Source organism: Nycticebus coucang, chromosome 7, assembly GCF_027406575.1.
Source record: "Nycticebus coucang isolate mNycCou1 chromosome 7, mNycCou1.pri, whole genome shotgun sequence".
Lineage (NCBI taxonomy): Eukaryota > Metazoa > Chordata > Mammalia > Primates > Lorisidae > Nycticebus > Nycticebus coucang.
Window position 1 is genome coordinate 129,499,116 of NC_069786.1, and position 14,665 is coordinate 129,513,780.

A 14,665-nucleotide genomic window follows, 5' to 3' on the forward strand; every position below is an offset into this window, starting at 1 on the left:
CTGCCTTCCGCTTTCTAGAGGAACTTCCAGACACAGTGCAGGGAAACCCAGGGCGCTAGGGCCAGACTGGGGGGGGGGGGTCCCAGCCTCCACTTAGCTCCTGCAGCTGGAAAAAATGTTGGCCTCTTACAGAAAAGGAAAGGAATTTGCCAGAAGTGAGCCCTGCAGCACTGGCTCTGCGCAGAGGACAGGAAGCTGGGGTTCAGCCTACACCCAGTACTGCCGTCATCTCCCCCTGCCTCTGTCGCTGGCCCTGCATCCTCGGTGGCCAGGACTGTTGTGCCCTTGCCAGCTGGGTCCTCTACTTTAGTCTGTTCTCCCCTCTGAGAAACCCATCCTGCTTGCTGAGCTGCGAGTCTTTCTGAGACAGTCAGCTCATGTTGCTTCCCTGCTTCAAACTCTTTTGGGAGTTGCCCCTGTTGGAAGACACAACTATCCCGGAGTGCTTTGTGTGAACTGTCCCCACTCCTCCCTTCTGGGACATTCTGGCAGCCCTGGAACTGCCTGGGACCGTGGCGCATTCCCATGGCTCTGTACTTTCGCACCTGTCAACTAGTCCTCCTCAGCTCCAGCTACCTCCTTGCACTCTTTCTTTGCAATCTGCTTCCCACTGGGACTGTCTTTGTGCTTTATGCTCTGGAGAGGACCTAGGTGGAGCCAGCCAGGTTGTGAAAGAGCAGTGAGTAAACCGAGTATTTGTAGGCAAGGAGAGCCGGGAGCTCACTCTGCAGGACTGTGGGCAGTCTGATTAGAAATCAGAAAACTTTGGGCTAATGCTTTTGTTCCTGACTTCACAGTCTCCTGGGCCCCCTTTCAGGGTCTGCTTACTCTTACTTTGCATGCAATTATAAAGTTAGGGAATCTTGTTTTCTAGCCTGCAGCAAGTGGGCAGGAAGGAGGAGCAGGTGATTACACTGCCAAGGGGGACCCACCTATAGACACTTGGAAAACTGGGCAGGCAAGGGGCACCTGGAGGAGGGACAGACAGCAGTCCTGTGACACCAGGGAGGCTCATCTGGATAGGTACAGTCAGGAAGGGCCCTCATCCCCTCCCAACCCCAGAGAGCCCCTGAAAAGACCCCCAGTTGGAGGGCATAATCAAAGAGCCAGGGCTGCAGGTTCTGACTCCGTGGGTCTGGGTAGGGCCTGAAATCTGCATGTCTCACCACCCCGGGTACAGTGTGTGCCATAGCATCCTCTACCTCTTGGGCTCAGGCGATCCTCCTGCCCTAGCTTCCTGAGTACCTGGGACTACAGGCATCTGCTACAACACCTGGCTAAATTTCTATTTTTAGCAGATACAGGGTCTCCCTCTTGCTCAGGCTGGTCTCAAACTCTTAAGCTAGGATTATAGGCACGAGCCCCATTGTGCAGCTGAGACCTGCATTTCTGACGTTCCTGAGTGACAGTGATACTGTGGTCCAGGAACCCCATTTTGAATGGTTAGCACCTAGCTGTTTGAAACGGCAGTGGGGGACTTCCATACCAGGCCTTTGTGGAAAGAGAAAGTAGGGTGCTCCTGTGCCCTGGTGGTCTCTGGGGCACAGGCAACTCCCTCCTAACACTAAGGCATTTTCTGGGGCACTGCCACACTCCTGAGAACCCCTGCCTGAGGGGGATCCCTGGGGAGTTTCTGATGGCTGAGCCTCTGGCAGACAAAGGCTGGCTAGCTTGGCTTTTCTTTCAGTTAAGGGCAGGATTATTCTGGTGAGGTGAAAACCTAGAAAACCCAGGGGCTCTGCACAGTGGAAGCCAAAAGAATAAGTGATTCATGGGCTGAGGAGGGGTCCGGATCCAGGCAGACTTGGAAACCAGCCCTGTCCCTTGCTGCTGTCCCCTTGCCAGCTGGCCTTTCGTGGGTGAGGGAGTGGTTACCTGGGCCCCTTGGGCCAGGCTTTCCCAAGTGATGGGCACAAACTGCGAGGCCCAATGGTCAGGGATCTCAGCCCGTCTCGCCTTACCCCACCATTCAGTGGTGGCCTTGACCGACTGTTAAATGTTAAACAAGTTGAGAAGCCTTTCCTGTGGGCCCTGGGGAGGCAGGCCTTATCCTCTGATAGGGCTGGGCTGTGAGAGTCACCCAGTAAGGTGTCACGGAGATGCAGCACAGGGACCAATGGTGGGTTTGGGTTTTCTCCGGGTGTTTAAGATGAGGAGGCTGTTTGGAGGCCCATTTGGGTGTGGGCAGCCCTTCCTTCTGAGTAGAAGCCCTGGAAGCTGTTTCCCCTTCATAACTGTAGTCAGGTACTACTTTTTAAAAATAATCCTCTCCCCTGATTGCTTACTAGTGCCAATGTGGAGTGCTATTTCTGGTGGCCCTTTATGACTCTCCAAGGCACAGGATCTCGGCATACTTGAATTAGAGATAGCCCAAGCCTCCAGAGTGAGTGGCAGCGCTGGGTTTAAACCCAGGTCTGTGACTGCAGGGCCGTCCCGAGAGCCAGTGGGGCTGGAGAATACAAAGATGAAAAAGACCTAGAAAACCATAAATATGGGAGAAGGTCACAAGTCCAGGAAGCTCCAGGAAACAAACATGGTTCAGGGTCTTGGAATAACATCCTCAGTTGCCTTTAATAAGAAAAATCTGCGTTAAATAAATTACAGGAATTCTTTTAAAATTATCTTTGTTTTATAAACTATTTTGTTATAAGTGTTATAAAGATTTTTGAACTGTATTTAATTTATATTTGTACTTTCAAGTATTACAGGGGATTGACTCAGTTATATTTTTAAAAAATAATCTACAATGGGTGGCGGCGCCTGTGGCTCAGTGAATAGGGCGCCGGCCCCATATACCGAGGGTGGTGGGTTCAGGCCCAGCCCCGGCCGAACTGCAACAAAAAAATGGCTGGGCGTTGTGGCGGGCGCCTGTGGTCCCAGCTGCTCGGGAGGCTGAGGCGGGAGAATCACATAAGCCCAGGAGCTGGAGGTTGCTGTGGGTCGTGTGACGCCACGGCACTCTACCGAGAGCAGTAAAGTGAGACTCTGTCTCTACAAAAAAAAAAAAATAATAATCTACAATGGGAATTAATATTATTGACTTATTAAACATATCTGCTGGATAGGCTATAAGCAATTAATATTGGTTAAGAATTTATTCATTAAGCGTATTTGTTAAATTTGACTTTTGATTGTAATTATTTGCCACTAATAAACCTTACTGAGAATTTCTAAAAAAAAATTTAAATTGTAGGGGGAAAAGGAGCTAAGATGATGGTAGAGAAGGAGCTGGAAGCTGAGCATTTGAAAGATGTGGAGAGGAAAAGGAAAGATGGTGAGGATTTGCAGTAAGAAGGGGGTGCAGGCTTAGGCCAGGTTTGTGGGGAGTTGCAAGCCCCATGACTTACCCCAGCAGCTGTGGTTCTGTAGGGCCTCCCTCCCGGGTGCCCCAGCACTGGGAATGGTATCTGTGCCCTGGGGGAAGGGAGTGCGGAGCAAGCTGTTCTGGGTGGGTTTCCTTTCTACAGGCCTGGATTTAAATTGAAGGAATGTGATGGCATTTTCATGGGGGGAGGAAAAGCAGACGACACTTCCAGAATGAAGAAAAACTAATCCGCCAGCATTCACCTTTCCCTTTTCCTGCAGGTGCAAAAGTGTGGTTTGAGATGATCTGTTTACAGGTGGCCTTATCTAAAGGGGTTTTGCCTGCAGTTGCTTGAAGACTGGACCTTCCAGCAGATTAAGAAGGAATGTCCCTGCTCCCCCAGTGTGATTTGCCCCCTGGGCCCTGCTTTGGAGACTTGGCTTCTCACCTCTGGATTCCTTCAGCCACTGAGCTGCTGGATGTGAGGCACTAACTGATGTCCTTCTGGAAGGCCTTTATCTCCATTTTTTTTTTTTTGTTTTTTGCCAGGGCTGTGTTTGAACCCGCAACCTCTTGTATATGAGGCCAGTGCCCAACTCCTTTGAGCCAAAGGCTCTGTCCCCTTATCTCATTTTTTTATCTTTTAAATATCTAACTTCCCAGTTACTGTCTTTGTTAACTTTGGCATCCTGAGGACTGAATAGTACATCAAATCTCCCCACAAACCTAACCTCCTGGCCCCAGGGTCCTCTACTTCAGGGCCTCACGACCTTGGGCAGATTGACATTGCCTGCTCTCAGTTTCTTCCTTAGCCAAACAGGACCACATCCCTCAGAGGGCTGTTGAAATATTAAATCAGGTGAAATTTGTTTGAAGGGCCTTGCTGATGAGACTGTTTCTCCAGGTTTGTGCTCCCCTCCGCCCCCATAGGGCATAGTCTGGCTCTTGTCACCTGGGCTAGAGTACACTTGTCTCAGCTTCGCTCACAGCAACCTCAAACTCATAGATTCAAATGTTCCTCAACCTTCCAAGTAGCTGGGACTATACACCCACCATAACACTTGGCTAGTTTTCTATTTTTAGTAGTTTGGGGGGCCTCACTCTTCCTCATGCTGATCTCGAACTTCTGAGGCTTGGACTTAGCTTCTCAGAGTGTAGAGTTACAGGTGGGAGCCATCCCGCCAGCCTCTAGATTTTTGTGAGATGGCAGCATCAACATTCCTCTGGGCCCACCATGAATTTCTTTGTATGTGTTGGTAATCCGCAGGACCACGCTTTGAGGCCGAAATCAGAATTCACAAATATTCAGGACTTGGAAATTTGACTCTTATCTTTCCTGCCTGAGTCTTCTGACATCAATTGCGAAAAGTGTAACTCTCACAGTTAAAATAGTGACTTGTTCACCAGGACATTGAGCACACACTGTGCCTCCACTACCCTTTTCAAGCTCGGGGTACGTAGTACAAACTCAGTATATGATCTTTCCTGCCTCCTGGCTCTCATAGAAACCTTAGCATCTGTTGAAAATCCCAGGCTGGTTCTGATCCATAGGAAATGGCTTTGTCCCTTACTTCAGTTGTCACCATCTATTAAGCAGGGCTACTAATTAGCACTTCTCAGCACTGCTGAATTAAACGAGGTAATTTAGCAAGTGTCTGGCACTTTGTAAGCTCTCCATCAACAATAAAGGCAGGCGGCGGCTATTATTAATTCTTCACAGGACTGTTGTAAGATCAGAAGGATTAGTATTAATACTTGAGACGGCATGTTGTGCATGGTGAAGTAGACGAGTTTAGCTACTAAATGTTTTGAACCCTATTGTGTACAGCGTACTATGTAGTCATCAGGTGTTCTGAGAGGAGCAGATAAAATAGTAATATGATGAAAAGAGACACTGAGTTTTTTTTCCTGACTGTCTTGCAAATCCAGGCCCGGAAGGAAGTGACTGTAGACAAACCCACAGAGAGGGTCACTTTGAAGAGAGAAAGATGTGCTTCTAAGAATACAAATCCCAGCTCCAGGGGATGGAGGGGGAGGAGGATGCCAGTGATGTGGTCACTTTAGAGTCCTGCCAGGACTTGAATAAATGGCACTTGGCTGATGCTTCCAGCAGGAACAAAAGAGAGCAGCCTTTACAAGCATCTGGGATCTAAGGGGGTGGCTGGATTCCTTGGAGATGTCTCCTTCGTGTTGTCTGCAGTTGTCTCAATTGTCTACACAGTCACATCCGCTGCTCCCTTTATTCCCACACACACACACTCATGCACTTGTGCACACATGCAAGCACACACAAACCCCGTGGCTTCCAGCAGAGCACCAACAGCCCTTTTTCCTTTCTGGGCTTTACCTACTAACCTACTAGGATGGTGAGGTTCTGCTTCCAAGCATATACTCTCCAAGAGATTGAACCATATTTCCTCGCTCATTTAAATAATGGGAAATTTCTTCGATTTGTCGCCCACACCTTGCTGAAGACCTTTCTGAATACTTGGCCTATATTTGACCTTTTTTTTTTTTTTTGCAGTTTTTGGCCAGGGCTGGATTTGAACCCACCACCTCCGGCATATGTGGCCGGTGCCCTACTCCTTTGAGCCACAAGCACCTCCCTATTTGACCTTTTTGTTATGCCTGAAGAATGTTTGTGGCTTAAGGGCCTAAAAGGAAGGGTTTCCAAGTCTTCTTAATGCTTCTCAATCTGAACCCCAGAGGAGGAGTAAGCAGATGACTTCCCCTACTACTAGCCTGGTGTTAGAACCCCTAACTGGGCCCCGTCAGGCAGAACCTCACAGGTGCCAGCCCCTGTGTCTGTGGGAGGCTGTGCCAGCTCCAGCCCAGTTGAGCTGGGAAACCCTGACCCTGCTCCTTCCTCTCCCAGCAGGCTGAGGACAAATCACTGCCTTGTTCCTTGACCTTTGCTTATTCTCCCTCCTCCCAGCGGGTTCCTCTCCGGTTCCTGGGGCACCCCTCTTTCCTAACACCGAAGCGCTTCAATTACTCTCCAGTTCCCTTCACTTCCTTCCTTTCTGCTGACATTCTTTTGTTCATGCCCAAGTGATTGGCGCCTTACATGCACACCTTTGGCAGGCCCAGCGGCTCACTCCTGTGATTCCAGCACTTTGGAAGGCCAAGGCCAGAGGATTGCTTGAGGTCAGGAGTTCGAGACCAACCTAGACAATTGCAAGACCCCTGCCTCTGAAAAACTAAAAAAAAGCCAGGTGCGGGTCATATTCCTATAGTCCTAGCTATAGGTACAGGAGTTAGAGCTTACAGTGATCTATGATTGGGCTGTTACACTCCAGCCTGGGGGACGGAGCAAGACCCTATCTCTTTAAAAAAAAAAAAAAGTACCACCTTCATTGCTTCAGTGAACTTCTATGAACTTTGTTGGAACATATGTGTGCTGGGCAGTAAGCAGAAGACATCATCCCCAAATCTCAGCATTGAAGGGGCCTTTGACTAGGATTCCATGTAACAGAGCCTGTTCCACCCAGCCTGTTTGGATGAGCTCTCTTTACGTTTCAGGTCTGCTTCTAGTCAGTTGTTTTGCCAAAAAGCACCTCCTTGCTTTTAGATAAAGCCCGTCTCTTGCATTTCCATGCACACGGCCCAGTTCTGGCCCTCTTACCCTTATGTAGGGTCTGAAATCCCACTAACCAGGCCCATGACCTCCCTGAGGGGTCTCTACAAAAAATAAAAATAACCAGATCCACACCAGTGCACCCGTAGTCCAGCTACTTGGGAAGCTGAGCCAGGAAAATCGCTTGAGCCTAGGAGCTTGAGGTTGCTGTGAGCAATGATCAGGCCACTGCATTCCAGCCTGGGTGACAGAGCAAGACCTTATCTCAAAAACAAAAACAAACACACACACACATACATACACACAAAACAGCACAATAATCAAAGTAAATGAGCCTGTGGCCCAGCAATTTCAGTCTCGGGTATATGCCCAAGAAAAGGAACACAACATATAGCCACACAGACACTTGTAGAAAACAGCACTATTTATACTAGCCAGAAAGTAGAAAGAACTCACACGTCCATCACCTGTTGAGTTCATAAACAAAATATGGGATATTGATACAGCAGAATATTATTTGTTAAAATGAAGTGCTGATTGATACATGCTATAAAGAGTGAACCTCGAAAATATGCTACGTGAAAAGAACGCAGACAGAAAAGACCATCTACTGTACGATTCTATTTACATGAAATGTCTAGAAGAGGCAAATCCACAGAGACGGAGAAAGGCTAGGAGTTGCTGAGGGCCGGCGTTGAGAGAGATGCGAATGGCGAAGGACAAGTGTCCCAGGTCTGGAAATGAGCAAGGTGCTTCTGAGTTTCCAGGAATTGGGCCCAGTATTGAATCGCAGGTGGACAAGCCCAGGATCTAGTATGGTCAAAGCATGGTCTGTGAGCACTTTAAAAAGGGAAGCAATGATTTCCAGGGAGTCACTTGGGGATGGACCTCATTTACTTGTGTTTTTACTTTTAAAAAAGCTTTATTAAAATATAATTTAGACATCACACAATTCACTGTACAATCCTGTGGTTTTTAATATATTCACAAAGTTGTGCAAACATCGTCACTACCTAATTCTAGGACATTTCATTACCTTGAAAAGAAATCTGTACCCACTAATAGTCATTCCCCAGTTCCCTCTCCCCCAGCCCTTAGCAACTTCTAGTCTTTCTGTCTCCATGGATTTGCTTCTTCTGGACATATCATATAAATGGAATCAAACAATAGGCCTTTTCTGTCTGGCTTTGTTCTCTTGGCATCATTTCCGGGCTCCTCAAAGCTCAGCACATCAGCCAGCTGGGGATCTCTTCTGCGTCCTCTAGGGCCTTGCAGTAAAGGGGGTTGCACAGCACAGGGCCGCTGGACTAACCAGTACCCAGCTGATGAAGATGGTGAGAGTTGAGTTCCACAAAAGGATGGAGTTGTCTCTGTTGGACAGCTGAAGAGGAGGCAGGCATCTCTCCAAGCTCCTGGATATGGGATGGGAAGGCCACAGTGGAGGGCAGGGAAGGGGCAGCTGGGTGGGAGGAATGGTGTGGAACGGGCTGGAATGGAGCATGTCTGGGAATTCCTGGGCCTCCTCCCCAGTCAGCTCTTGTGGGCCTTAAATACCTCCAGCCCACAGCATTAGAGATCTAGTTGCCCACAGGCTACATTTCTTGGTGGGCGGTGGGTAATGGTGGTTGTTCTCAGTAATTGTGGGGTTTTGTTGGGGAGGAGACAGATGGATAGTGAGGAAATTTGGTTTCTCTATTTTTTTATTTTTTGAGACAGAGCCTCAAGCTGTTACCCTAGGTAGAGTGCTGTGGCATCACAGCTCACAGATACCTCCCAACTCTTGGGCTCAAGCAATTCTCCTGCCTCCGCCTCCTAAGTAGCTGGGACCAAAGGCGCCCTCCACAAGGCCCGGCTATTTTTGGTTGCAGCTGTCATTGTTATTTGGTGGGCCTGGGCTGGATTCGAACCCGCCAGCTCAGGTGTATGTGGCTGGTGCTTTAGTCGCTTGAGCCGATTGATTGACTGAGATAGAGTCTCACTCTGTTGCCCAGGCTAGAGTACAGTGGTGTCATCATAGCTCACAGCTGTGCCACCATTATCACCATACAGTTCCAGAACTTTTGCCTCATTGCAAAACGCTAGTTCCTCGTCCGCTCCCCCAGCCCGGGCAGCCAGTCTTCCACTTTCTGTCTCAGCAAATCTGACCTCTCCAGGAACGTCGTTTAAGGGAATCACACAGAACTCGTCCTTTCTTTTTTTTTTTTTTTGTAGAGACAGAGTCTCACTGTACCGCCCTCCGGTAGAGAGCCGTGGCGTCACACGGCTCACAGCAACCTCCAACTCTTGGGCTTACGCGATTCTCTTGCCTCAGCCTAGAACTCGTCCTTTCATCCCGCCTCACTTAGCAGCATGTCCTCCAGCTTCACCCATATTATAGCAGGTGTTGGAATTCCCTTCCTCTATCACCAAATAACATTCCACTATATGGATGTCTGTGGGCACTTTGCACCTTTTGGCTTTTGTGAACAGATTTGCTTTTTTTGTGTGTGTGTGCAGTTTTTGGCTGGGGCTGGGTTTGAACCCACCACTTCTGGCATATGGGGCCAGCGCCTTACTCCTTTGAGCCACAGGCGCTGCCCCAACAGATTTGCTTTTTATTTATTTATTTTTTTGAGACAGCCTCAAGCTATGGCCCTGGATAGGGTGCGGTGGCATCACAGCTCACAGCAACCTCTAACTCCTGGGTTTAAGCGATTCTCTTGCCTCAGCCTCCCGAGTAGCTGGGACTACAGGTGCCCGCCACAACGCCCAGCTATCTTTTTGTTGCAGTTCAGCCGGGGGCGGGTTTGAACCTGCCACCCTCGGTATATGGGGTCGGCGCCCTACCCACTGAGCCACAGGTGCCGCCCCAGATTTGCTTTTTAAAGCAAGGTGTTCTTACCTGTGCAACGAAGGCTATCTGGGTAGCAGGAATCAGGAATGACTTGAATGGAGGGAGCCTGGGGATCCTGAGGAAACTCTGTAGTGGGGGAGTGGCCATGAGAAAGCAGAGCATAGAGGGCTGAAGATGGCTAACTCTGGGAGGAGGGCACAAGGCTGGACCCTTCACCTGGTGAGGCTGGATTTGTCTCCAGGCAGGGACTGGGAGTGTGGGGACAGCGAGCACGGGGGCAGTCACCCACACAGATGTGACTGTTCAGACCTGGAAACGAGAGAGGGAACCAGAGGGTGAAGAACAAAGCTGAACTCAGGGCCAGGCCTGGGTCACCGCCGTGAATGAGCACAGATGGAAAGGAACTCCCGGGAAGAGCACAATGAGGGCAGGTTGTTGGAAATGGGTTTGGGAGAGATGCAGGGGCAGTGACCGAGGAAGACGAGGCTCCCAGAATTGTCAGTCCTTCTGGGTGGGAGGGGCGTGCTCCCAGGAGGTGCTCAGTTGAAGTTTGTGGACCAACACTGGGGGAAATAAAGGTAAAAAAGGCGTATTTTTCACACACTAAAAACTTATGGCCTAGTTGAGGTAAAAGACAGGTAAACCATCATGAAGTTCAGGGTCCACTTTGAGTCCTACAAAGCCCAAAGGTGTTTAGAGGAGGAATGGTCCTTTCTGACCAGGGGTTTGTAGAGTAACAAATGTCCTTATGTCTTGGCCATGCCTTCCTGTGACCTACAGGTATGACGCTGGGCGAGACGGCTTCATTGACCTCATGGAGCTGAAGCTGATGATGGAGAAACTGGGGGCCCCCCAGACCCACTTGGGCCTGAAGAGCATGATCAAGGAGGTGGATGAGGACTTTGATGGCAAGCTCAGCTTCCGGGAGGTACTTGTGTATTGCCAGCCCTGGGGGTGTCCCTGGGAGGACCCTCAAATTTACTGTCCCTTGGAGTACAAATGGGTTTTTCCTGTCTAAAGCATTGTTTGGGTAATTACCTACATTACAATTCTGCCTTTAAAAATATTTTTAAAGGGGTTAGTGGATCATGATGCCGGTGATCCTAGCACTTTAGGTGGGAGGATTGCTTGAGGCCAAGAGTGTAAGACCAGCCTGGGCAACAGTGTAACACACAGTCTCTACAAAAGACTTTTTATTTATTTATTTATTTATTTTTTGCAATGTTAATTCTAATTAGTTTGATGTGTTAGTCAATCAAGGGTCTGTCTATGACTTCATATACGGGTTTAAAGAATCCTTTTTTTTTTTTTTTTTTTTGAGACAGAGCCTCAAGCTATCACCCTGGATAGAGTACTGTGGCATCACAGCTCACAACAACCTCCAGCTCCTGGGCTTAAGTGATTCTTTTGCCTCGGCCTCCCAAATAGCTGGGGCTACAGGTGCCTGCCACAATGCCTGGCTATTTTTTGGTTGTAGTTGTCATAGTTGTTTGGCAGGCCCGGGCTGGATTCGAACCCACCAGCTCTGGTGTATGTGGCTGGCACCTTAGCCACTTGAGCTACAGGCGCCGAGCCATACAAAAGACTTTTTATAATTAGCTGTGTGTGGTGGTGTGTGCCTGGAGTTCCAGCTCCCCTGGAGGCTGAGGCAGGAGAATCACTTAAACTCAGGAGTTTGAGGCTGTAGTGAACAATGTTTGTACTATGGCATTCCAGCCTGGGCAACAGAAGGAGACTCTGTCTCTAAAAAACAAAGAAACAAATATACATATGTATGTATTTAAGGAGATAGTGGACCACAGTGCTGGCCTGAGGAAAATGAGCAAGAAACTAAAAATCAGTGTGGAATAGTATACCAGTATAGCCTCGTTTGGGTAAAACAGTAAGAAATCTGGAAGGATATTCACCAAAATATTCATAGTGGATATTTAAGGATGCGGAGTTTTTGGAGATTTATAATGTTGCACTTTTTATATATTAAACCTCTTATTTAAATTTTTTAATTTTCAATTATGGATACATAATAATTGCACATATTTCTGATATTTCAATATAAGCGTACAATGTGTAATGATCAAATTGGGGTAATTAGGATATATGCAATCACAAATATTTATCATTTCTTTGTGTTAAGAACATATCTTTTTTTCTTTCTTTTTTTGAGACAGAGTCTTACTTATCACTCTCAGTAGATTGCTATGGTGTCATAGCTCACAGCAACTTCAAACTCTTGGGCACAGTAGCCTCCTGGGTAGCTGGGACTACAGGCACCTGCCATGCTGCCTGGTTATTTTTAGAGATGGGATTTTATCTTGTTCAGGCTGGTCTTGAACTCGTGAGCTCAAGCAATCCACCCTCCTCAGCCTCCCAGAGTGCTAGGATTACAGGCTTGAGCCACCGCACCTGTCCAAGTGTTAAGAACATTTCAATTCTACCCTTTTAGTTATTTTGAAACATATAATAATAAACCTTTTTTATTTTTATAGTAGGCATTTAAAAATAGTAAAAATGTGGTCTTACTCTGTGCCCACGGGGACCCCTCCCGCCCAAAATGGTCCAAGAATGGGCTTCTTTGTCTTTGAAATTGCCAGCAAAGATTTTCATGTGCAAATGTCTTTCCAGGAAAAGTGTGCAAAGCTTCCACAGCCTGAGCCCCAAATGGCCCAGAACCTTATTGATAATGCCATTTCTATTTTGAGTAAAATGTCTCAAGACCATCAGGTTTCTTTTTTCTTTTCTTTTTTTTTTTTTTTTTTTGGTGTGTGCCTTGAGACAGTCTCAAGCTGTCGCCCTGGTTAGAGTGCTGTGGCGTCACAGCTCACAGCAACCTCAAACTCTTGGGCTAAAGCAATTCTCTTGCCTCAGCCTCCCAAGTAGCTGGGATTATAAGCGCTTGCCACAGTGCCCAGCTATTTTCTGGTTGTAGTTGTCATCGTTGTTTGGTGGGCCTTGGCTGGGTTCAAACCCACCAGCTCTGGTGCACGTGGCTGGTGCCCTAGCCTCTGAGCCACAGGCGCCGAGCTTTTTTTTTTTTTTTTTTGAGACAGAGTCTCATTATGTCGCCCTCAGTAGAGTGCTATGGCATCACAGCTCACAGCAACCTCAAACTCTTGGGCTAAAGCAATTCTCTTGCCTCAGCCTCCCAAGTAGCTGGGATTATAAGCGCTTGCCACAGTGCCCAGCTATTTTCTGGTTGTAGTTGTCATCGTTGTTTGGTGGGCCTTGGCTGGGTTCAAACCCACCAGCTCTGGTGCACGTGGCTGGTGCCCTAGCCTCTGAGCCACAGGCGCCGAGCTTTTTTTTTTTTTTTTTTGAGACAGAGTCTCATTATGTCGCCCTCAGTAGAGTGCTATGGCATCACAGCTCACAGCAACCTCAAACTCTTGGGCTTAAGTGATTCTCTTGCCTCAGCCTCCCAAGTAGCTGGGACTACAGGTGCCCATCACAACACGCCGCTATTTTGATGTTGTAGTTATCATTGTTATTTTTAGCATACCTGGGCTGGGTTGGAACCTGCCAGCCCTGGTGTACGTGCCCAGTGCCCTAACCACTGGGCTAGGAGCACCAAGCCACAAGGGGGGAAATTTCATGTCATGCTTGGTTTTTGTGAGTTGTATTGGAAGACTTCTAGATGTGTGAGGGTGGCACCTGGTACTATAGTAACTTTGGTGATGACCTCTGGTTTAAAGGCTCAGAGCATTAGCTGAACTCCTTCAGTCTCATTCTCAGTGCTGTCTCAGGTGGGTCCTTTGGGAGCTGAGAGTAGAGGACTGTCCCTGCTTCCTGGTGTTTAACCATGGTCATTGCAGAAAACGTGGAGCGCTGGTGTCCTGGTTTCTGATAGTGAGAACTTTGGTCAAGTACTGGTCTTCTGTCCACGACAGATGCTCTTCCTGGGCTCTGCAGCTGAACTGGTAGCCACAAGCCCTATCCCCAGCTATGACAAACTAGGCTTGCCTCTCTCTGCCCACAAATGAGCACCAAAATTTCCCATGTCTTTCCTGAATCTGCAAATGTGGAAACAAGAGACCATAGTGTTGGGCGTAGCCCTCAGGATTCCTCATGCTGGAGCCACGGACCTGAAGTCAGGCCCAGCACAGGGCATTGGCTCTTTCCATCCCAGTCCTCAGGGCTGTAGACAGTAGAAGCTTTTGCCTTGGTGAAGCTTTGGAAGAAATGTTGGGGAAAGAGCTTCTGCGGCACAGTTGTTACCTGTGGGAACAGGAATTGAGAGGCTGTTTTGTGGGCTGTGTGCTCACCAACTGAACTAAGATACACCCTCTCTGCCCCGTGTACTCCCAGGCCACCCAAAGGTGCTCCTCTCTGAATCCACAGTGCTTGGGTGGCTCTTGGTTAGCTGCTGGTGTGGCCATTTCTCATACAGGGTGGACGTTAGATGCTTGGAGATCTCCCAAGGGTTCCTGCGTTGGCCTCTCAGCCCCCTTACAGGAGCTTCAAGGACATTCGTGCTCAATCCTCCATCTGCCCCAAGCCATAGTGGCCCCCCAGGCATGCAGGACCTGGAAGTGTGAGGATGTGTCGTTCGTGCCTCACAGCCCAGCCCCCCCCCCCACCCGTGTTGTTAACCTCTTTCTGCTGCTTTCTGTCTGTGCCAAAGCCTCTGGAGGGCCCATGTGTGTTGGCATCATGAGGACAGTGTGGGCTGACAGCCAGACCCCACTCTGCCACACCGGGCTGTGTCACCCGAGCAGGTTCTTTTACTTCTGAGCCTCAGTTTCTATGTCTTTAAGGTTGGGGAGTGAATAGCAGTCCCTTAGGACTGTTGTGAGAACTAAGCTCTCTCTCATGCCTTTTGCAAGCCAGGAAGGGGGCCTTCACCAGAAACTGACTTTGCTGGAACCTTGGTCAGGGTGTCCAGCCTCCAGAGCTGTGAGAAAGAAAATTCCGGTTGTTTATGACAGACAGTCTGTGGCATTTGTTAGAGCAGCCC

At 48.6% G+C, this 14,665-nt stretch overlaps 1 protein-coding gene across 1 annotated transcript in view; it reads left to right on the top strand.

Annotated features, from left to right (window-relative positions):
- The window catches only part of EFHD1 (EF-hand domain family member D1), a 44,786-nt gene that overhangs the window by 12,821 nt on the left and 17,300 nt on the right, over positions 1 to 14,665 (top strand). The window contains exon 2 of the mRNA XM_053596730.1: positions 10,495 to 10,642. Coding sequence (XP_053452705.1) covers positions 10,495 to 10,642 — 148 coding nt within the window. The remainder of the gene's footprint in view (positions 1 to 10,494; positions 10,643 to 14,665) is intronic.